This window comes from Scyliorhinus canicula, chromosome 11 (genome assembly GCF_902713615.1).
Source record: "Scyliorhinus canicula chromosome 11, sScyCan1.1, whole genome shotgun sequence".
Lineage (NCBI taxonomy): Eukaryota > Metazoa > Chordata > Chondrichthyes > Carcharhiniformes > Scyliorhinidae > Scyliorhinus > Scyliorhinus canicula.
The window spans coordinates 137,063,667-137,085,957 of record NC_052156.1 but is presented as its reverse complement, the minus strand read 5'-3'; the positions used below and the strand labels follow the sequence as shown (position 1 = coordinate 137,085,957).

Below are 22,291 nucleotides of genomic sequence, written 5' to 3'. Positions count from 1 at the left end.
ACCGGCGCCCCCGGCAGCGGGGCTGGCCAAAAGACTTTCGCCGGTCGGCGCATGCGCCGGCAGTGACGTCAGCGGCCAGCTGCCGCTGACGTCACCACCGGTGCATGCGCGATGTGGGTTTCTCTTCCGCTTCCGCCATGGCAGAGGCCGTGGCTGCCGCGGAGGAGAAATAGTGCACCCAGGCACTGGCCCGGAGTCTGAGCGGGGGGCCCCGATCGCGGGCCAGGCCACTGTGGGGCACCCCCCCCGGGGTTCGATCGCCCCCCGCCCCACCCCCCAGGACCCCGGGGCCGGCTCGCGCCGCTGATCCCGCCGTTACAGAGGTGGTTCAAACCTCGGCGGCGAGAGAGGCCTCCCAGCGGCGGGACTTCGGCCCATCGTGGCCGGAGAATTGCCGCAGGGACTTCGCCGATCGGAGTGGCGAGATTCCCGCCACCGCCACTGCCTGGGTGGCGGAGAATCTCTGCCACGGTGGGGACGGGATTTTCGGCAGCCCCAGGCGATTCTCCGACCCTGCTGGGGGTCGGTGAATTTCGTCCCTTGTTTTTTTTGCAGAATTACAAATGATACATTTCTCCGAGGTGTGGAGAATCGGCACCATTTGCACCAGCGTGTTTGGCGTGGCGCTGGCCGCGGACCGCTGGAATCGGTGGGGCCGCCGATTATCCGGCCCATCCGGGCCGAGTGGCCGTGTGGATCCGACAGAGTCCTGCCGGCGCCGTTCACCTCTGGTCGCTGCCGGCAGCAATTCTGCGCGAACGGTTGGGGGGGGGGGCAGCCTGTGGGGTGGGGGAGGGGGGGCTCCTTCACCAAGTGGGGGGGCCACCGATGGGGTCCGGCCCGCGATCGGGGTCCACCGATCGTCAGGCCAGCCTCTTTTCCCCCACCCCCAGGCCTAATTTCTGGCGCGGCTGGCCCCTGAACACCGACGCCATGTTGAGTCGGGGCCCGCGTGCTAAAGAAGTCCCCCGCACATGCGCGGGTTGGCGCGGCGCCCATTTGGCGCCGAGAAAGGAGGCTGGAGCGGATTAAACCGCTCCAGCGCCATGTGGGGGCCAGAATCGGTCGTACCCGGGCCCAATTCGCGCCGTCGTGAAACGCGACGGAGTTCACGACGGCGCAAACAGTTGGGCTCCATATTGGAGAATCGCCCCCCTTGACTTTGATTCCCATCCTTGTTTTCAACTCCCTCCGTTTTTTTTAAAATTTAGAGTACCCAATTATTTTTTTCCAATTAAGGGGCAATTTAGCATAGCCAATCCACCTAACCTGCACATCTTTGGGTTGTGGGGGCGAAACCCACACAGACACGGGGAGAATGTGCAAACTCCACAGGACAGTGACCCAGGGCCGGGATTTGAACCCGGGTCCTCAGTGCCTTAGGCAGCAATGCTAACCACTGTGCCACCGTGCTGCCCGTTCAACTCCCTCCATCACCTGGTTCCATCCCTTTCTCTATAACCTCCTCCAGCCCCACAAAATGTCTGCACTCCTCTAATTGTGGCCTCTTCTGCATTGCCAATTATACCTGCTCCAAAATTGGTGGCTGTGCCTTCAGTTGCCAAGGCCCCAACTCTAGAATTCACTCCCTACACCTCTCTGCCTTTCCACCCTGCTTTCCCCCTTAAAGACACCCCTTAAAACCTAACTACCATTTTGACCAAGCTTTTGGTCATCTGATTTAATAGTTCCTTATGTGGCTCAGTGTTCTATTTTGCTTTGTAAACCTGCGAAGCTGCTTGTGACATTTCATTAAGTTAAATGCGCTGTATAAATATAAATGATGCATGTTAAAATGGGGTCAGAGATTCCCATAGGCAGCCCTGTTGGGATAAATTCAGTGTCTGATCTTGCCGAGATTTTCATGTAATCCAGTGAGGAGATGTGAAGAAAAAACATTATCTGCAGCACTTTGCTTTTATATTTAAAAAGAAACAAGTTGTTTATATAAGTTGATAATTCTCACCAAAATTTCAGATACAAACGGCATTAATGCAGAATGCAAGGAAACAGCATCAATTTGGTATCGCGTGGGGCGTTGATAAAATCTCAGTTGCACCTTTGAGGATCATCAGGTGAAGCATAGAGACAAATGTAGGCCAAGTCTGCCTGGGCTGTAGTTGCACACGTCCCACTTCAATAAAGCCTAACCTTGGGCACCGTGCAGTGTTAATAACTTAAATAAAAAATAACAGTAAGAAATAGCAAATACCCTCAAAAAAGCCACAGTCAGCCTCCTGCTGACTTGGCCATAGCTTCAGTCATGTGTTCGAACAGCATTTTGAGAGAGCGATAGGAGGGACAAAGATATTTGCTTCATTGCAACCCAGTCACCACTGCATTACTTGGCTGAATTTACCACAAATGCTCAGCACTGAGACTCTCTGCCTGTCCAGACTGCATCATCGGGTGAACCAGCAAATGTATAATTTATCACAAGGAAAACCCCCAGTGTCAGAGGATTCGAACTAACACATTGCATATTTTCTAATAGGTAATTATGAAGTACTGTAGCAGATGTATGGGACCACGTTAACATTATACAAATGTGTGGCACCAGAAGATTTCAAAACAGAAAGTATTAAATAACTTACCCCCTTTGTTCCAACTTTCTATGATCGTTAGGAAATATGAAATTAATGAGGTGGCTTAATCTTGGACAAATCATCACCTGAGCTAGAATGGAAGGCACTCATTACGTGAATTGTAACTGAACATGGACAGCACTGGACAGGGGCACTAACTATTGTAGCATTATGGCACTGAGCTGTGGAGTGGAGAGAAACAAACTTGTTCTCGTAATTGGATTGCGTAATTTAGCTGCCTTCGGGACTAATATGTCAGATAGTGAGTAGGCACCCATTCTGTGCTGGAAGAACACTTTCTGCCATATTGTTTGAAACTCCTTTGAAACTGGCAGTTGACCCATATTGCATATTCAAAGGTGGGTAGGTGTAGGGTGGAGGTCCACTGGCTGTTTCAGGCTCCTTTGAGAAATTGATCAATGAATGATCACTGTGAGAACCAATACGCACTGTGGTCAGTCCTTTTCAGGGGCTCGGCAAGTAAGACAGCTGGCCTTGAAATGACTGTGTGAATGGAAGCCACTAATTCAAATGTAAGTTTTTAGAGTTTTTTTTAACTTGTATTGTGGAACCAAGAGGAGCACATTTGTTCCTCCCAGTTGAACATTTAACCCGTGCACCTCTTGCTTCCCCTTTGCCCACCATTAGAATCACCTTCTGGTCCATAGCCAGCTGTAGTACAAGTGTCTGGCACATAAAAGAGTTAATGTGGGATTGAGTACAGTACTGCCACACAGTAATGTAAGAGAATACATGCCCCACACCGAGGGGTCAGTGCAGTGTGGGACAGAGCCATGTGTAGAAGCAAGCATGGAGATGGCTCCTAACTTGCACCCTTATTGTATCAGTGTATATAGTTCCTAGTAGTTAATAAATACTTTTGAACTACCTACGATGATAGATACAGGGGCAGCACGGTAGCATTGTGGATAGCACAATTGCTTCACAGCTCCAGGGGCCCAGGTTCGATTCCGGCTTGGGTCACTGTCTGTGCGGAGTCTGCGCATCCTCCCCGTGTGTGCGTGGGTTTCCTCCGGGTGCTCCGGTTTCCTCCCACAGTCCAAAGATGTACAAGTTAGGTGGATTGACCATGATAAATTGCCCATAGTGTCCAAAATTGCCCATAGTGTCCAAAATTGCCCTTAGTGTTGGGTGGGGTTACTGGGTTATGGGGATAGGGTGGAGGTGTTGACCTTTGGTAGGGTGCTCTTTCCAGGAGCCGGTGCAGACTCGATGGGCCGAATGGCCTCCTTCTGCACTGTAAATTCTATGATAATCTATGATACCTTAATAAGACCTACAAAACTGCAATCAATACCATACAACACCAATGGTTTAGACCAATATTGCCACATTCTCAATGAATGCAGAAATGATTTTTTAAAAAATGTGTTCATGGGATGTGGCCATCGCCGGCTGGACCTGCATTTACTGCCCATCGCTAATTGCCCCTTGAAAGGGGCAATCAAGAGTCAACCACCTGCTGTGGCTCTGGAGTCACCAGGCAAAGTTGACAGATTTCCTTCCCGAAAAGACATTAATGAACCAGATGGGTTTTTACAACAATCAACAATGGTTTCATAGTCATCATTAAACTTTTAATTCCATATTTCTTTATTGAATTCAAATTTCACCAGCTGTTGTGGTGGGATTTGAACCTGTGCCCCCAGAGAATTACTCTGGGTCTCTGGTTTACTAGTCTAATGGCAATACCACTATGCCACCGCAAAATATACTGCAATATCAGTGAACATATGTGATGTATTTTTAAACTAAAGAATCTGGAGAGTAGCTGCATTGTGCGTCATGTTTTTCCACCAAAGGAAGTCTGATGTTTACAGGGCTATCCCTATGCATTTGGGTGGAGTAGCATTTTGATTTTGTTGAGGCTTGTGTGAAACTTTCAAACAGCATCATGGATAATCTATCGGGTTATGATTGCACTGCAGAGTGGGCCAGCCAGTATCCAGAGAATTGCTCCAGTTGCCATGTGCAGCTGGGTTATAGTTGCATTGGTGAAGCTTTCCTCTGATATTTCAAATAGCTCCCTTTTAGAATGATTTAGCAACTTTGCTAGAAACCTTCACAGATACATTTGCAACACCGCCATACATCGAGATGACAAGAGTCTGAAAGCATTTGCTGCAATCCCCATAAACTTTTAAAAATGGACATGAATTTCCCTGTGACCGAAGCAAAGGATCGTACAATAAGATTTGACATTTTGAGACTTCTACTGTAACAAAAAGCTTTGACTAAATGTTACTTAGTCGGCAAGTTATACATTAAACTACATTATAGGTAATCCCCATTCATTCTCAATATAACTGAAAAACCCACGTCACATTCGTACATAATACCGCACTCTCAGTTGAAAAGCAGTCTTTTGTTTAAATCCCCCAAGCTCCTCCTGACGTCCACAAGACCTTTCCTCCCTGACTCACTGGAGTAAATCTTCCAGTCTTCTTTTAAACAAACATTCAATCTTCTTACCTTAACTGAAAGGAGCTCCAGTCCAAGGTACCCCTCTGGCAACTTCTTTCTCTTATACTTACCAGAAGCTTTGTTCCTTTAAACTGGGAACCCATCCTCACTATGCTTAGTGGTTAATCCAGAAACTCCAGACTGCCCAGGTGCCAGTTTTGTGTGCCAGGGCCTGTCCCCGACCACCCATGGGGCTCCAATGGCCTCTCAGCCCCCCCCCCCCCCCCCCAAACTCCCGCCAGCGTGGCCGTCACTCCTGGTCTTGTTTGAGGAGACCGGTACTAATCTACGCCCGAGTGAGGCCTTGCCAGTGCGGTTGATGTCTCCTTTGAGCTGGGAGAATGCCGCCTCAAACGGGCCACGCATATTTAGATGAGCTTAATGGCTCATTTAAATATTATCTACATCAGGCCCAGCGAGGGCATGATCCAAATCGTGCCTGGCGTAGCGAGTCGGGTAACTCCCAATGGCTTAGTTCCTGGTGGAAAACCCGTTTTGGGTTTTTTCCACAATGCACCCAGCACAATTAGATCGATGCCAGGGCGGGGGAAAGTGGTGGGAAAATAACATCCTGAGAGTCTGTGAGCAACGCAAGCTGCCTCCTTTTATGTCAAGGTGTTAAAACTTGCATCTTACTTTAAGTAAGTTTTGATTTGAGTTCCCATCTCCAGAACAAGCATGTCACATGGGCCTATGTCCAGACTGATTTCATAGGAAGTTACACCTTCCACCACAAGCTGTACCATTATGCCTTGCTTTAAAGGAGATGGTTTAAAACATAACACCCGATTTGACCACTGTCTGGGACGTTTGCAGATTACAACACTGAAGTGTTTAAGGGTAGCAGAGTATAGAAACTGGTTTCAAGATCATAGACTTGAGATGAGAAAGTGTAAAATACTTGGCAAGGGTCCCATGGCACATGAAAGGCCGGGACTTTCTGAACCACCCAGTGCTGGGTTTTCCTGCAGCGCAGGTGGCTTGCTGTTGGCCACCGGTGCAGTCCTGCTGAAGTCAATGGCAGTTTGCAAGTTCCAACCGTCCCAATCACCATGGATCCTGTAAGACATCTTACAAAACCAGGTTAAAGTCCAACAGGTTTGTTTTGAATCACTAGCTTTCGGAGCGCAACTCCTTCATCAGCTCCTTCATCACTCACCTGATGAAGGAGCTGTGCTCTGAAAGCTTGTATTCGAAAACAAACCTGTTGGACTTTAACCTGGTGTTGTAAGACTTCTTCCTGTGCCCACCCCAGTCCAACGCCGGCAACTCCACATCATGGTCATGGATCCCGCAATGCGGGGTTGACCTCGGTGGGACCAGAAGATCCAGCCGGCAGGAATGCGGAAAAGTCCCTCACTTTACTCAGCTACTGCAAAGCATAAAGCGCAAAGTAATTAATTAAGGTGTCACTCGTTTCTCTTATCAAACAATAGTTGCCATTATTTTCCTTTAAATACTGGGCGGCACGGTGGCGCTGTGGTTAGCACTGCTGCCTCACGGCACTGAGGACCCGGCCCCGAGTCAAATGTCCATGTGGAGTTTGCACATTCTCCCCGTGTCTGCGTGGGTCTCACCCCCACAACCCAAAGATGCACAGGGTAGGTGAATTGGCCACACTAAATTGCCCCTTAATTGGGAAAAAAAGAATTGGGCATTCTTAAATTTTTTTTAAAATCCTTTAAATAATAATAGCAATAATGGGAAGGAGCACATTAAGGACCCATTTATCTCTGGGGCCTAGATTTGAACCTGACCTCAATAGTGGTTTCCTCTGTCTAGTGGCATTCAGTCCTCACAGATTAAACATGTCCAGACAGACTCAGGACTGCACAGTGTGAATTGTGAAGTCTGGGTTGGAAAGCGGCTCTTGCAAGGCTACATGCCCATTTTTTTTAAAACAAAAGAAACACGTTGCTGTTTTCTGAAAAATGACAGGAAGCCTAAAAAACTTGTCAAATGAAGGGGCTGGAATGGCCGAGCCTGCCCTTCACCTGCCATGGGAACACTGACTTTGCACGCTGCACGGTGTTTAATTTTAAATTGGCCCTTGTGGGCATCAGCATCGCAAAGCAGCTTTGTTTACCCGAATGAAGTTTCATTAAACAGGAACCTCTGTTGCCAGGTGGCTGAATATCTGGTTTCCTTTTATAGCACTGCCCCTTTTCTCTTTGTTCTTCAGGTCATGAACATTCTTGTGGTTGTCAGCTCTCTTCACATAGCGCACCAGTGAATGAGCGCAGAAACAAATCTGACCTTTACACCTGCCAGGTTTTGTGCGCAGCATGCAAACTTTCACATCTTGGATTATTACTTGTATTGAATTCTTTTAAAAGCTCACACTATTCACCTAAAATCAAGGAGGAGGATTTTGGCTTCTGTACTAACAAGCCCGTAATTCGATGGAATGAATGCTCTGTGCACCTGTCTGTGCCCACCTAAGACTGAGTCAATTGCAGCTTAAATAGCGGCAGCGCATTGTTGGCATCTGCAGATGGTATCCTGATCCACCTTGCCTGATGGGTGCTGGCTCTGAATCCAATCAATACCCTACAGGGCTGCCACATCCAATGGTGAATGATGGCGTATCATAAAGAAACTAATGGGATGAGTAGGGGGCGTCCTTGAATGTCCCCTTTCTCAACTATGGTGGAGTCCAGCACATCCATGCAAAAGACAAGGCCATCTGCAGCAAGAAGTGTCAAGAGGATGATCCTCCTTGGCCTCCTCCCGGGTCTCTTTCCCCCTCCCCCCCCCCCCCCCCCCCCCCCCCTCCCCACCAATACAGGTAGCAGTGTTCAGTGAATTTGATTCCTGTGAAAAGATTGAGCGCACTGGACACAGCAAAAGTTCTGACCACACCCTGGCTGTAGTGCGGAGGAGCTCTGCTGAAGAACTAGCCACAACACGGCCAAACTGTTCCATGAAAGTTAGAACTCTGGTATCTACTTACAAATTTGAACTTTGCCCAGATTTGGCCTGACCACTAAAAGCAGGACAAATACAACCAGCCAATTACTGCCCTATCCACCTACCCTGAATTATCAGCAGTTATGAAAGGAATCATCAACAGCACTGTAAAGTGGGATCCATCTGCTTCCTGGTGGGTACTGGCATAATCCCTCCGCTTCAGACTTCATTATTGCCTTGGTTAAAATATGGACAGGAGCTGAATTTCAGAGGTGAGGGGAGAGTAAATACCCTTGGCATTAAAGCAGCATTTGACCGAGTGTGGCCCTAGCAGATCTGGTGAGTGTCAATCAAAGGGTCACTGGATCTTACCAGGCACAAAGGACAATCTTGTTTTACATACAAATATACAAATTAGGAGCAGGAGTGGACCATCTTGCCCTCGAGCCTGCTCCTCCATTCAATAAGATCATGGCTGATCCGTCTGTAACCTTCTGCCATCCCCAATAAACTTTTACCCCCTTGCTTATCAAGAATCTATCTACCCCTGCTTGAAAACATTCAAAGACTCTACTTCCACTGTCTTTCAAGGAAGGGAGTTCAAAGAGAGCCAATCCTATTAAGAGATTCACCTTAAATGGACGGCCCCTTTTATTTATAAACAGTGACCCCTAGTTTTAGATTTTCCCACAGGACGAACCATCCTCTCCACATCCACTCTGTCAAGATCCCTCAGGATCTTTTAACAACTACAATCATCCTAGCCCCCAGGACAGTGCTGCTGAAGTTCCTCATTGTGCACGAGACCTGAGCATCTTCAGCTGCTTCAACAATAACCTTTTCTCTGTCGTGAAGTCAGATGTGAGGCTGTTTGCTGATGATTGTACAGTGTTGGGTTCCATTTACAATTGCTCAGCTGATGAAGCAGTCCACTAGGCCTATGTGCAGCTAGACTCGGATCATGTGGCTGATAAGTGAGGAGTAACATTTGTGCCAATTGTGGCACAAATCATCATTTCTAATAAGAGAGCTTGTTCAATGAACATGGTCCTTCCAGTGACATGACCATCAATCAGTTCCCACCATCAACATCCTGGGATCATCATTGTCCAGAACCCTGACTGAATGAAAATGAGCCACAGTAATGCTGTGGCTACTGAAACAGGTTAGAGGTTGGCTATTCTGCAGTGAGTGGCTCACCACACGACCAGTCAAAGCATGCCCACCAGCTGTATGACACAGGTGGGTATTGTGGCGGACACTCCACATTTATTTGGGTGAGTGTAGCTGCATATGTATTTACATACACGAGCCTAAACATCAATCAATGCACCATCTCTGCAATATTACACAGAATGCTTTACTGTGGCAGTTCTTCTTAATTCTGGAGATGGCATTCAACTACTGTGCATTCCCATCGTTGTGTTCCTAGTCCTTCATTTAGAAATCTTGACCTGGATTTTACAGGGTGGCGGTGGCCCTTGTTGGTGAGGGTTGGGAGGGAGGCCTGTGAACTGTATATATTATAATAATAATATAATATAATCACTTATTGTCACAAGTTGGCTTCAATGAAGTTACTGTGAAAAGCCCCCAGTCGCCACATTCCGGCGTCTGTTCAGGGAGGCCGGTACGGGAATTGCAACCGCGCTGCTGGTCTTGTTCTGCATTACAAGACAGCTGTTTACCCTACTGTACTAAACCAGCCCCATGTGCAAGCCTTTGTTCGGTGTCTCACCAAGAGGCTTGAACATTAAGTGTTTGTTAACAGTTCAGAACTATGTACATCTCCAAGGTATCTCCCTGACTAGGTACTATCTCCACGCTGGCTTCTGCTAGATTACTACTATGGAGGAAGTCCTAATTGCCACTTTGAGCCTCAATTTGTCGATGGGTGAGCAGGCTGTCTGCCACCTAGCCACCGTGGCAGTGGGAGGGCAATGAGTATACAATCCTATGTCATCCCACCCAATTGTCCTGCCCCTCAAGCCTCCTAGCATGCTCCCTCAGGCTGGTAAAATCCAGCCCCTGCCATCAGTTCCAAACTAGATTTCCTCTAGCACGAGTAAAGTTTGGCTTTTTAGCTCCTTTTCCTATACCGTGTACCATTTTCTGATTAGCAGAACTGTTTTATTTATTTATTTATATAAATTTAGAGTACCCAATTCATTTTTTCCAATTAAGGTGCAATTATTGTGGCCAATCCACCTAGCCTGCACATCTTTGAGTTGTGGGGGCGAAACCCATGCAAACACGGGGAGAATGCGCAAACTTTACACGGACAGTGACCCAGAGCCGGGATCGAACCTGGGACCTCGGCGCCGTGAGGCAGCAGGGCTAACCCACTGCGCCACCGTGCTGCCGCTTGATTAGCAGAACTGACACCATCACTGGGGTAGTTACTGAACCAGTTAAGGAGCTTATTTTATGTTTTCTTAATAGCAATAATCACGGATCTGCACTGTGGAAATGTAAAATGTTTATTGGTAAGTTAAGGCATTGAAGAAACAAATGGAACTTTGTTCGCTTGTGTAACCATACAGCATTGCCAATGCAGATCTATTTAAAGTTCTTTCAGTCACACAACAGAAATATGGCATGCTGTTTCTTCTGAAGCAGGAAGAGACATATTGCATGGTTCAACGTGATGTTGCAATTCAGATTACTATAGCAGCTGTTTGCTGTTACGGAAAATGTGACAAGCTCCCAAAATACGCAAAAGCTCAGTTTTTTGCTTTAGTTTCCCAAGGGAATCGCAATCGGTGAACAGCTAAATGATGTACAAATGTGAACTTTTAGAGTAGCTGCCTAGAAAGCTTTCTTCTTGTACGTCACCGTTTCTTTTGTGCTCGAACGGTTTTAGTGGTATGCTGACTTTGCTCTTTTATTTGTTTAGCTCTGCGTATGATATAAGAACAAGACAGAAAGTAGCTATAAAAAAGCTGTCAAGACCATTCCAGTCCCTGATTCACGCCAGGAGGACATACAGGGAGCTGAGATTGTTAAAGCACATGAAACATGAAAACGTAAGTGGATGTTTTATTCTAAAAATTTGTTAACTGCCTGTATAAAGTGTTCAGGGTAATTTTTATTGCATTCCCAATGGAGTGCTTCACATATCGAAAACTTCCAAAGTGAGTTATTCACCTTGGTGGGTTGGGGGTTTTGGTGGGGCGGGGGGTAAATGCCAAAGGGAAGAAATGGAACTCCGCTGGGGTTTGAGGCCAGGATCAAGTTCTGGAATCTCTTAGAAACATGTCTACTTACAAAGGGGTGCCGGGGGGTGAGGAGGTGGGTGGGATAAATGTACCTTTTTGCAGAAAATCCAGCCTGCTGCTCCTTCCTCATTGAGCCTCTTCTCTGGATGTCATCGCCATGAAAGACAGGGGGTGGGATTCCCTGTGGGCTAACAGCAGAATCACGAAACGTGATTGGGCGGAGAATTGGTTACCACGCTGAAATCGCGGTGGGCACTGATTTCAGGCCAAATTGTAATTGTCCGCCGCCTCAACAGCGGCGTTAGTGCATTTCAGAATTTACATACAGTAAACACCATTTGCATATAATTAGCAGGCTCGACCCGATATTCACTGGGGAGTCCGCGATTCTCCGCCTCCTATGGACAAAATTCCAGACGGCGAGGTTCACGTGTGCTTTTAAAAATCATGAAAGCAGTGTCATGGCTGCTGAGGGAGAGAGAGGGGCTACAGAAAGTGCCCAACATCGCCATAGTTTGCTGACAATCGTGCAGCTGGCCGGGGGGGGGGGGCTTCTGCCAGGGCCAGGGGTGGTGGCCAGGTGGTGGGCTGTGGGGTTGGGGTGGACGGGCACAGCGCACCATTGCCACGGCCTTCAAGGCAGCCATGCAGCTGCGCATGCCGTTGACTGCCCACTGTAAACTTAGGACCACAGGTCAAATGGGTGTCCCCCCCAGGGCATCCTGGGGCTGGTTTAGCACAGGGCTAAATCGCTGGCTTTGAAAGTAGACCAAGGCAGGCCAGCAGCACGGGTTCAATTCCCATACCAGCCTCCCCGAACAGGCGCCGGAATGTGGCAAATAGGGGCTTTTCACAGTAACTTAATTTGAAGCCTACTTGTGACAATAAGCGATTTTCATTTTTTCATTCATTTTCATCCCCTTAGGTGCCCTCTGGGTGCAGCCAACCCATCAGCAGGATGGGTGCGCTCCAGCGGAACCAGTGCCATCTTGTTGGATGGGATGAGTGTGTGTGGGGAGTGTAATGTGTATATGCGGTTGCAGTTTGTCAGCCTCCCGAGTGTCAATCATGGCCCTGACTAATCCCGCACCGTTTCTCATTGGAATCAATTGTTTTCCATGTGGTGCTAGTGCTAGCTCCTCCGCAGTCGCTGAATCGGTCCAGGTTGAGTGCCAGTTTTGTTGTCGTGCAAGTTCACGATCCTACCCGGTGTCAACACTTAGTCCCTGGGCAGGATTCTCCATTCCTAAGACTATCTCCCGAACCCAGCCAATTTCGACAGAGTAACTACAGAGACCCAGGTGGGTAGGTCTCAACAATGAAGCCAGATTGTGCTCATCCCCATATTTTCCAGCCACCCTGCCTCTATTCCCACCTTACCTGAAATTCTGTCTGCTGTCACCCTCCTCTGTCTCACTCATTCCGATTACTTTCCCACTGTTCCAACTATGAATGTTTACTTTCTGTCAATGGCTGAATTTGTCCATGAGATTTTTGTGTTGGTAGCTGGTCAGGCTGTTAGATTCCAGGAATTCAATGGCTTATTGTTATGTTTAACAGTGCTCCTTTGCATTGGTTCATGTGGCTGCCTCCTGGGCAAGTGTCCAGGTATATGAGCTTTGTCTGGTTCCTCACCCCCGACCTTTCCTTGCCCTTGTGGAGAGGCATGCACATTCCATTGATCCCGAGAGCAATGACGTCAGGAGTCTTAAACTCCTGGCAAGGTCATATATAAGGTAAGGTTGATTAGAGAATAGGAAGATTTAAAACTAAGGGCAACGACAGTGAAAGAACCACAGAAATGAATATTAGTTCATTTAATTTTCAAAGTCTGAGAAGTCACAATTCAGAGGGTATATCTCCTTGTGACTGAGTTAGGTCAAGATCAGTTCCTGGAGGAAGACAACAACACGGAATATCCTTGAAGTGAATGCTGCCCCAGCACAATGGGCTTTCTGTGCTTAAACTGTTTGACAGGCAATGATTGGGGACTTTTAAAAATTAAACAGGCATCAAGGAGTTGAGAAATGGTGAGCGGCTGCTTGGCTAGCTGGGCTGCGGAATTATTTCCAGTTGATGTTAAAACAGCAATCTGAGGGTTTCTCTGCTCTCAAAGCACTACAGAGATGTCAAAATGGGTGTTTATCAATTGTCTGGAATTGGCTTTTGGTTTCAAGACTGATAATGTTCCAGCCATTAGCTTTGGAAAAACTTATATCTGTTGGGAAGCCATTGTTTGGGCAGACCCTCTGACTCCGCTAAAGTAGAAAGCTTATCAAGCTGCAATGACACTCGTTGTCACTTCAGTGGTCCACCTTTGAAATGGACCTGGACAGTCCCAGGTGTGAAGTGAGTTTGTCAACAGCTCTGCAGGAATAATGAGTTTCGATCTGTGAGTCTCCTGGTTTTGTGATTCTAATTTCCTTGCAATTGGGTGTGAGATTCCATGATCATGAGGAGGTTGTGTACCTACTGTTACACAAAATAAATTCCGGTGGTCATGTGACTTTAGCAGCCATCTTTTTTGGTTCAGCAGGAAGTCCATTTTAAGAACAGCAAAAATCGATACAGTTTTGCTATCTACAAATGTGGGTTCCTTTTCATGTCTTAATGTCAGACACTCATTGTGAAAGCACAAGTGAATGATGGCTGCCCTTGGGAGCTTCGTTCAGGAAGGGGAATTAATGCCAGCAGGACATTGGGGAATGGCTTAATGGGTATATGTACTGTGTTATGGGATGCTCTGCCATATAAACCATTAATATCCCAGTGTTGAGTGGCTTGATCTTGCACTTTCCATCGTTATTAAGTCTAATTGACCTCAGCATGCCCACACTGGAAGTGCCCTTGACTCCAATGCCCAGGCATATGCCTGAAGTACTGCCATATAAAGAGTCTTTACAATGAACATCCACCCCAGCATGAGGTATAAACTATGTTGGAAAAGAAGAAAAAAATAATTTATAGTCTTTGAAGAACATTTATCAATTCAATTTGAAGAAATAAATTTACCTTTTTGCCCATTTCCTGAACGTTACAGATGGATTTTTGGCCTGATTTCTCAAAGTCAATTAATTAGCTCTTAATAAGTCATATGACTTCATGGTCTGATAAGAAGGAAATATCATATTATTTGGTCATGACAGATTGCATTAATATAACTGTCATAGAGAGAAATACAATTAAATGACTGTGGATTTTCTTGTCATTTTTACAATGTTATTGAAGGCTATTATATACAAAAGAATCTTACAAAAAATTTGCAAGCACTTGAAGTCTCTCACAAAAGTATTAGATAATCATGGAGAGTCCATTGGAGCTTTAACGTCTGCTTAATTCTTTAACTTTCCATTGTTTCACAAACAGGTGCTTTAATTTCATCAACATTTCTGTTGATTTCTTTTAGGTAATTGGATTGTTAGATGTCTTTACACCAGCCGTCACACTGGAGAATTTCCGCGAAGTGTAAGTTGAAGGGATTCTTCTGTTCAGTAGTTGTCGCTCACCAGTTTGCACTCTAAAGACTCTGCATGTTCCTGGAGCCGCTTCAGAAGGAGACTAGCTCAGGCCCGCAAGCGACTCTGAACAGGAGGGCTGAAACAGGTTATAGTGGCAAAAGACTGCAGATTTGTGAAAATAAATCTGGAATTGCTTTTCTACCACTTGCGTAGTGTTTTTTGCTTGTTCTTCATTGCATCCTCAAGAGTGAGATCTGGCACTATTGTGATGTATTGTTCAAGCTTAGGACGAAGAACTGGCGAAGTCTGAGTTTCCTTGTTTGAATCACTCAATGGCTATTCGGAGAACACCTCCTGCCTAGAGTAGAAACGGAACAGTAGATGTCCATTTGATCAATCAGGATTTGGTATTTAAATGACGTTGCAAGTATCTTCTTGGAAAACATAAGCAACTCCAAAAAATGAAAACAGAAAATGCTGGAAAGACTTAGCAGTCCTGGCAGCATCTGTGGAGAGAGGAAACCAAGTTAATGTTTCATGTCTGCATGACTGTTCTTCAGAGGTAAAGAGATCTAATGTGATGGATTTTATACTGTTTAAGAGGCGATGGAGCAGTTGGAGCCAAACAGAAGGTCAGGATTGGTGGGAATTAGGAGAGATTTGACAAAGATGTCATGGACTACAAGACAAAGTGTGTGTTAATGATAGTGTTAAAGACTAACAAAGGTACTGATAGTGGCATGAAGGTAAGATAGCAGAATGGAGGCCTTAATGGAGGGGGAGGTTGCATTTGCATAAGAAAACTTGATTTTAAAAGGGGGGTCAAAAATAGAGGGCTAAGTTCATGGTGTCACAATCCCAATTGGTGTTAGAACTGGACAGATTGATCCCACAATGGAATACTAGCTCAATACATAACTTGCATTTTTTTAGAAAACATGGAGGAACAGACGCAGGACCACTAATTAGTTTTAACAGCAAGGAAAAGAACATTTGTTAAACATGAAAAAAATTGGATTATAATACAAAGCTCCTTTACTTACCTTAAGGAAATAACACCAATTTATAGATTAATATGAATTACAAAGTACAGCTTAAGCTACAGTGATCTCATTAACAGAAAATGTCCCTTTTAAGCACACAAGATTACTGTGGTCAAATACACACTTCGCCCTGAACCCAGGTTAGTCTCTGTGGTTTTCTCCTCCAAGCCCCCCACAGATGGATGTCACTTAAGAGTTTCCAAATCTACTCCCAAAAACACAATTTAAAATCTTCTCTCATAATCGTGTTTTCGCTTGGAGGTTTGCATTCTGAAATCCATTCCAGCTTTTACAAATGATGCTTTCAAACACATATTCCGCTCCACTTTTAACAGGGGATCTAATCCAGAATTTCACACTAACCCCTTTCGGATTTCTTGGTCTTGACTGCTCTGCAAACAATTGTTTTCATTCTCGATTCCCAGACTGTATTAAAATGACATCAAACATTTCATGTGCCTCTGAAGTTTGCTGTCCCACTTTAAATCTAGGTACTGCAATTGTCTAACTCAATTGTTTTTACTCTTCGTAGAAGTCTTCTGAGCAATGTCTTGGTCTTTGTTCTCTTAACTCCAGACTTCTCAGACAGTCTCTGTCCCAATAGCCTGGTTATCTGGACTGTATCTTGTTCTTTAGGAAGTTTGCATCTTTGCAACTCTCTTCTCCTATCCAGCTTCTCCTGGTAGAGTTGAGCTGTTCATCCCCCGAGATCTTGTCTCCAACAGCCGCCACATCCAGCTAACATGAAGAACAAACGAAAGCCCCTCCCTCTTGAAAGTGGCTTCCAATTGCTAAGCACCACCTCTGCTGGCCTATTATTTACTCTTCACATCATAGCCCTCTGCAAGCCCTATTAAAAATACACACAGTTGGAACTTAACTGACCCCTTCACATACAAACACCTCTGTCCAGCATGAATCTAACTAACATTAAATTAAATCCACTTAATACTATACCTCATTTTTAATGTTACCGATACAAAAATAAATCCCTTAAAATTACCTTTTTGTTTTCCTAAAATTGTTGAACTCAATGTTAAGTCCCGAAGGCTGTAAAGTGCCTAATCGGAAGATAACGTGCAGTACCTCCATTTGCATTGGGCTTCACTGGACATTTGCAGCAGTCCAAGGATGGATATGTGGGCATGAGAGCAAGATGATGAGTTGAAATGGCAAGCGAACAAAGGTCGCATCATGCATGTGGGCTCAGCAAAGGTGTTCCACAACGCGGTCACCCGGTCTGCATTTAGTATCCCCAATGTAGAGGAGATTGCATTGGGAGCAGCAAGTATGGTAGACCAAATTGAAGGAGATGCAAGTGATATTCTGCTTCGCCTGAAAGGTGTGTTTGGGTCTTGGACAGTGAGAAGGGAGGTGGTACCTTCTGCAATTGCAAGGTATTTGGGACAAGGAGTTGGGGATGATGGAGGAGTGGACCAGGGTGTCCTAGAGGGGGTGGTCCTTGTAGAATGCTGACTGTGGAGGGCGGAGGGGGGGGGGGGGTTGATGATGATGGGAAGATGTGTTTGGTGGTGGCATCATGCTGGATTTGGTGGAAATGGTGGAGGATGATCCTTTGATGTGGTGGTTGGTGGGGTGAAACGTGAGGACAAGGGGGATCATATCATGGTTCAAGAAGGGAGTGGAAGGGTGTTGTGGGAAATGGGCCAGAAATAATTGAGCACTCTTACCCACATTGTGGGGGGACCCTCTTTTCAGGAAAAAGTAAGAGATGACAGAAGCACAGTTTTGGGAGATGTGGTTGACAAGGTACTAGTGACACTTTTTAAATCTTACCTTCATGTCACTATTAGCACCTTCCTCAGTCTTTAATGCTGTCATTAACACTCCATTAACGCTCATTCAGTGACACCTTTGTCAAATCTCTCCTAGTTCCCACCCGATCCCTGACCTTCTATTTTCTCCAGCCCCTCGCAAACAATATTAAAACCATCACATTTCACCCTCTCTTTAGCTCCGAGGCTGAGTATTACAGACTCGAAACGTTAACGGTTTATCTGTCCACAGATTCTGTCAGGCCTGCTGCGTTTCTCCAACATTTTCTGTTCTAATTTCAGATTTTCAGCTTCAGCAGTGTTTTGCTTTTATAAAAATAATAACTGGTCCGACAGTCCATGGATATGATAGAATGTTTGAAATGCGGTTAAAATGTATAGATGTAAACATGGGAAGTTACTTTTAAACTGGACACAATGGGCTGAATAATCTCTTCCAATGGTGTTACATGTGAGGCACAGTTTCAGTGCATCACAATTTATAATTAGTTAGAATTCGAGAGATCAGTTTAGATTCCAGTCTATTTTGACCAGGCATAGCTCTGAGTTGGCGAAGGATGGAATCTACCCCTGGCTGAAAGCCAGATAAAAGAGTTTATATTGGCAAAAGCAGACAGGGTTTCCAGGCAAACCTGGACTTGTGTTTCACTCCAGATAAGCCCATTAAATTGCGTTCACACTGAGCTCATCTTGACTGTTAACACTGTAATTTTCTGAAAGCAAATGATCTCTATGGCAAGCTGCAGAGCAACAAGGATCCTTGTTTGAATATTACACTGAGCAGTTTTAATACTTCCCTTGTATGCGGAGGATGAGAACATTCCAGTATGGTGTGCAGGGCACTCCCATTGCATAATGAGTACACAGACTCGGCCTGTCATATTGGGCTATTAGTCACTTGTTTTACAGCTGCAAAACGCATGCAGGGTAATAGAATTTTGTGGGGTTTCTTGTAAACCTATCCCACCCTTTTACCAGTGCAGGTACTGAAGCAGCATCACTGACCACAGCTGGTCTTGTAGATGCAGCTTCCATTCTGAATATGAACACAGGAATTTATAACACAAACATAAATACACGGACAGAATGTATGATTTTAAAATGAGGGCTGTGTTATTGTCTGTGCCTCTGGTTCAATTATTCCTGGTAAATTTCCTCCAATTCAGCAGGAGACCATGGTCATGACTCCCAATGTGCAACTCAATGATAGCTTGAGTAGTAATAGAAAATGATACTAGGTTTTGAGCACATTTAGTTTGTCCTCCCTGGTTTATCACCGGAGCCCCACACACAGGAAGTGACAGCTGATAATCTGTTGCCAGTATTTCTGTTGATGTTTTCTTTAAATTGCTGCAGGGAGAAGGGCAGAAGTAGCGCAAGATAACTTGTTTCTTAAGGCATAGCAGGTGATTGCCACGTCTTGCATCACCCAACTGCAAAGTCAGGAATAAAAATGCATTTCATGGGAAACTATACGGCTAAACAGACACTCTGTGACCACATATTGAAGTATACTAATGGACTGTTAACTGATTCCATTTTTTGTGACATCACCAAAGTTTCAATTTTGAAAAATTTCTTCAAGTATTTTGTGTTATATGTTTTGTTTTTGATCTTTTTTAGAAATTATAAACGTAGGAACAGAATTAGGCTATTTGGTCCCTCCAGGGTGTCGCAGCATTCATTTGGATCATGGCTGATCTGGATCTTGACTCCATTTACTTGCCTTGGTTGCACATCCTTCAATATCCTTGCCTAATAAAATAAAATCTATCAAAGTTTCAGTTGGTCTAACTTCAACAACTTATTTGTTTTTTAAAAAAAAAACATTTTTTTCGGTTCTATTCTGAAATATGAAAGTTACTATTCAGTGAGACTCCATGATTATGATGGTGGAAAGTCTGTATCACTGCATGCCAGAAACATGTTTGAGGAAAGTATTCTATGATCAAAATGGCCTGTATTTGACCCCAAAGAGTACTGTGGAGGTTGATTATGTGTCTGTCAAACTCTTTCCTTTCTAATGTTTGTCTAAAGCCAGTTATATTTTTACTGCTCTAGGTATTTGGTGACAAACCTCATGGGTGCAGACTTGAATAACATAGTCAAGTGTCAGAAGCTGACAGACGATCATGTGCAGTTTCTTGTGTATCAGTTACTCAGGGGACTTAAGGTACAGTAATCAATGCACTACATGTGGGAATAGAACTAGACTAACAATAGACAATTAAAAAGGGTGTGCGATCCTCATTTCTCTCTGCTCAATGCCTACTTTTGTGGTGGTTTCAAAACTGTTTGCAGGTTTCTACAACCAAAGCCCACATAACTCTATAAGTCATTGCTCCAACAGCAACCCAGTTTCTGTAATTAAGCACTGCTCTCAGATTTACAACATTTTTGCTAAGATTCCAAATGCCTAGGTCCATGATGCAGTAGATATTTTTAATTATTACTCAATGGTGAGAATATTACTGTTAATCTCATTTACGTACAGACAGAGGAACTTCAGAAGTCAATTCTTTCCGGTCTCACCAAGCAGCAGATTGTCATTGCGCAAGGTGTGATATACACAGAATTTATCATTATTCATTAATCATTGGTGAAAGTATTACCTAGATTATCAGTGATTACATCTCCTGTGGTGTTACAGGAGTGAAACCGAAAATCATTATCTGCTGAACCCATCCCAATTCATCAAACTTAAAACCTCAGGTTTGTTCATAATCTTTTCACAGAAAAGGTACAGTTTAAACGTTGTGACACAATTAATGTACCATAACTGGCAGTGCACAAATTGGCGGCTACACTTCCTACACAACAACAATGGCAGCATTTAAAGTACTTCATTGGCTGCAAAGCAATTTGGTGAAGTTGTGAAAGGCGCTATAATAATGCAAGGTTTTTTTCACAACGAAGTTGAACTCTTGCATCTTCACCTTCAGCACATGGTGAGACCTGCCCCCCTCACACCCTCTTGTCTTGTCTTAAATAAACCGGATTCCGCTGTCAGTTTAAGCAGACTCTGCCAGTTTAGCTTACCAGCGATCCCTCCTGAGATCAATAAAAAGAGGAGAGTTGTTTCAAAAGCAAATAGTCTGGCAAATCATTTGAATGTTAAACCACAATGGAAATATAATTGTTATTGCTGGAAACCTGATGTACAAGCAGAACAATCCTAGATCCAGTAGGCCAGCCAGCTTTTGTGCAGACAACAGAGAAGTTAAAGTCTCCATTATAACCTTTTATCAGAATGGTAAACAACCTTTCATTGTCCGACGCAGAATTTCTTAGATGCCCTATAGAAGCCGGGCTGTCTTGTGAATTAAACATCTATTAGTGTTAAATTGAGCTGAATAGTCACATATTTAAGGTGCGCCACACCAAGGTTTCCCCTGCCCCCCCCCCATCCCCTCCCCCACCGCCATCCCTCTAGGGTATCATGGGCAGGTCTCAAAGTCAAACAACAATTTAAAAATAATTGATAGGCCCCAGGCAAGCTAGTACAGCTCAAACGTGATATGAATATAGGATTTAAGACAGTGATTGATTTTTGACTCTTTATTTGGTGTATTTTGGAGGGAGCCTACTGTGATTCGACATTACAAGTCAAAATAATGTCTCCTGGAAATGTCAGATATTTTAATATATGAAAAAGAAGTGTTTGTCAGTCTTTAAGTCAAAATAAATAGATTAATACATTACAGTTTGGTAGAGTAATAGCAAACCCTTGGTAGCCTTTTGAATCTGTCAAAAGTGTTTTTTTTTGGAGATAAAATAAATGACTTACTGCAAATATTTATTTAAAAGCCAAGTGCATAAACGTATAGTTTTCAGCATCAGGCATGGAGAGTTGTATTTTGCAACTGTGTGAAGTGTTGGGTAGCCATTTCTCTTTGACACATTTCTCGTCAACCTGTGAATGGTGACTGTTCTACGAGAAATGGTGTTGGGACTTTTTCTAATGACTTTGCAGTGAGAAACGGCTGTCAGCCATGCATGTTGAAACAAACAGAAGCAGCTAAGCTGCAGAACATAACCAGCCACTGCGGCTCACACACAAACAGGCATTATGAATCACGGCAGTATTTTGTCCTAAATGAGGGAGTCTTAGTATAATTTATTTATATTATGCAAAAACTCATAATCATTTCTTCATTGTCCGTTTCCAGATCCTGACAATCTGCACCAAATCTGTGGTAATGAACATGTCGCCAAGGAACATTCTCCTTTTATTTCAAAATGCAGTTTACCTTGAGAAAAATAAATCTTCATATGGAAATGACCAGAGTATTCTATTGAAGAAAAACTTAGGGTTTTAAAAGCCATTTATTAGTTATTATGTGCAACTTGCTTGGGGACTAACAGTAAATGCAAGCACCTGCAACTATGATTCACAGAAACCAACAGGCCCTAATAATTTTGTTTATGACTCGGGTTTCAAGACCATCAATGAGATTGGAAAAACATTTGAAAAATGGTCATTCTTCTCCTTCAGTGTATAGGCATCATTCTCCTTCAGTGTATAGGCACCATTCTCCTTCAGTGTATAGGCATCATTCTCCTTCAGTGTATAGGCATCATTCTCCTTCAGTGTATAGGCATCATTCTCCTTCAGTGTATAGGCATCATTCTCCTTCAGTGTATAGGCATAATTCTCCTTCAGTGTATAGGCATCATTCTCCTTCATTGTATAGGCATCATTCTCCTTCAGTGTATAGGCATCATTCTCCTTCAGTGTATAGGCACCATTCTCCTTCATTGTCTAGGCATCATTCTCCTTCAGTGTATAGGCATCAT

General features: G+C 44.5%; 1 protein-coding gene and 1 long non-coding RNA gene across 5 annotated transcripts in view; one reads left to right on the top strand and one right to left on the bottom strand.

Annotated features, from left to right (window-relative positions):
- mapk11 (mitogen-activated protein kinase 11) overlaps positions 1–22,291 on the top strand; it is a 66,222-nt gene that overhangs the window by 5,189 nt on the left and 38,742 nt on the right. For all 4 annotated transcript variants that reach the window (XR_005462305.1, XM_038811468.1, XM_038811469.1 and 1 more), the window contains exons 2-4: positions 10,876–11,005; positions 14,604–14,662; positions 19,556–19,667. Coding sequence is in view for 3 of the 4 variants with exons in the window: in XM_038811468.1 (XP_038667396.1) it covers positions 10,876–11,005; positions 14,604–14,662; positions 19,556–19,667 (301 nt within the window). In the remaining variant the exon portion in view is untranslated. The remainder of the gene's footprint in view (positions 1–10,875; positions 11,006–14,603; positions 14,663–19,555; positions 19,668–22,291) is intronic.
- The window catches only part of LOC119973411, a 97,433-nt gene continuing 89,305 nt past the window's right edge, over positions 14,164–22,291 (bottom strand). The window contains exon 3 of the long non-coding RNA XR_005462306.1: positions 14,164–15,161. This is a non-coding gene — a long non-coding RNA (uncharacterized LOC119973411). The remainder of the gene's footprint in view (positions 15,162–22,291) is intronic.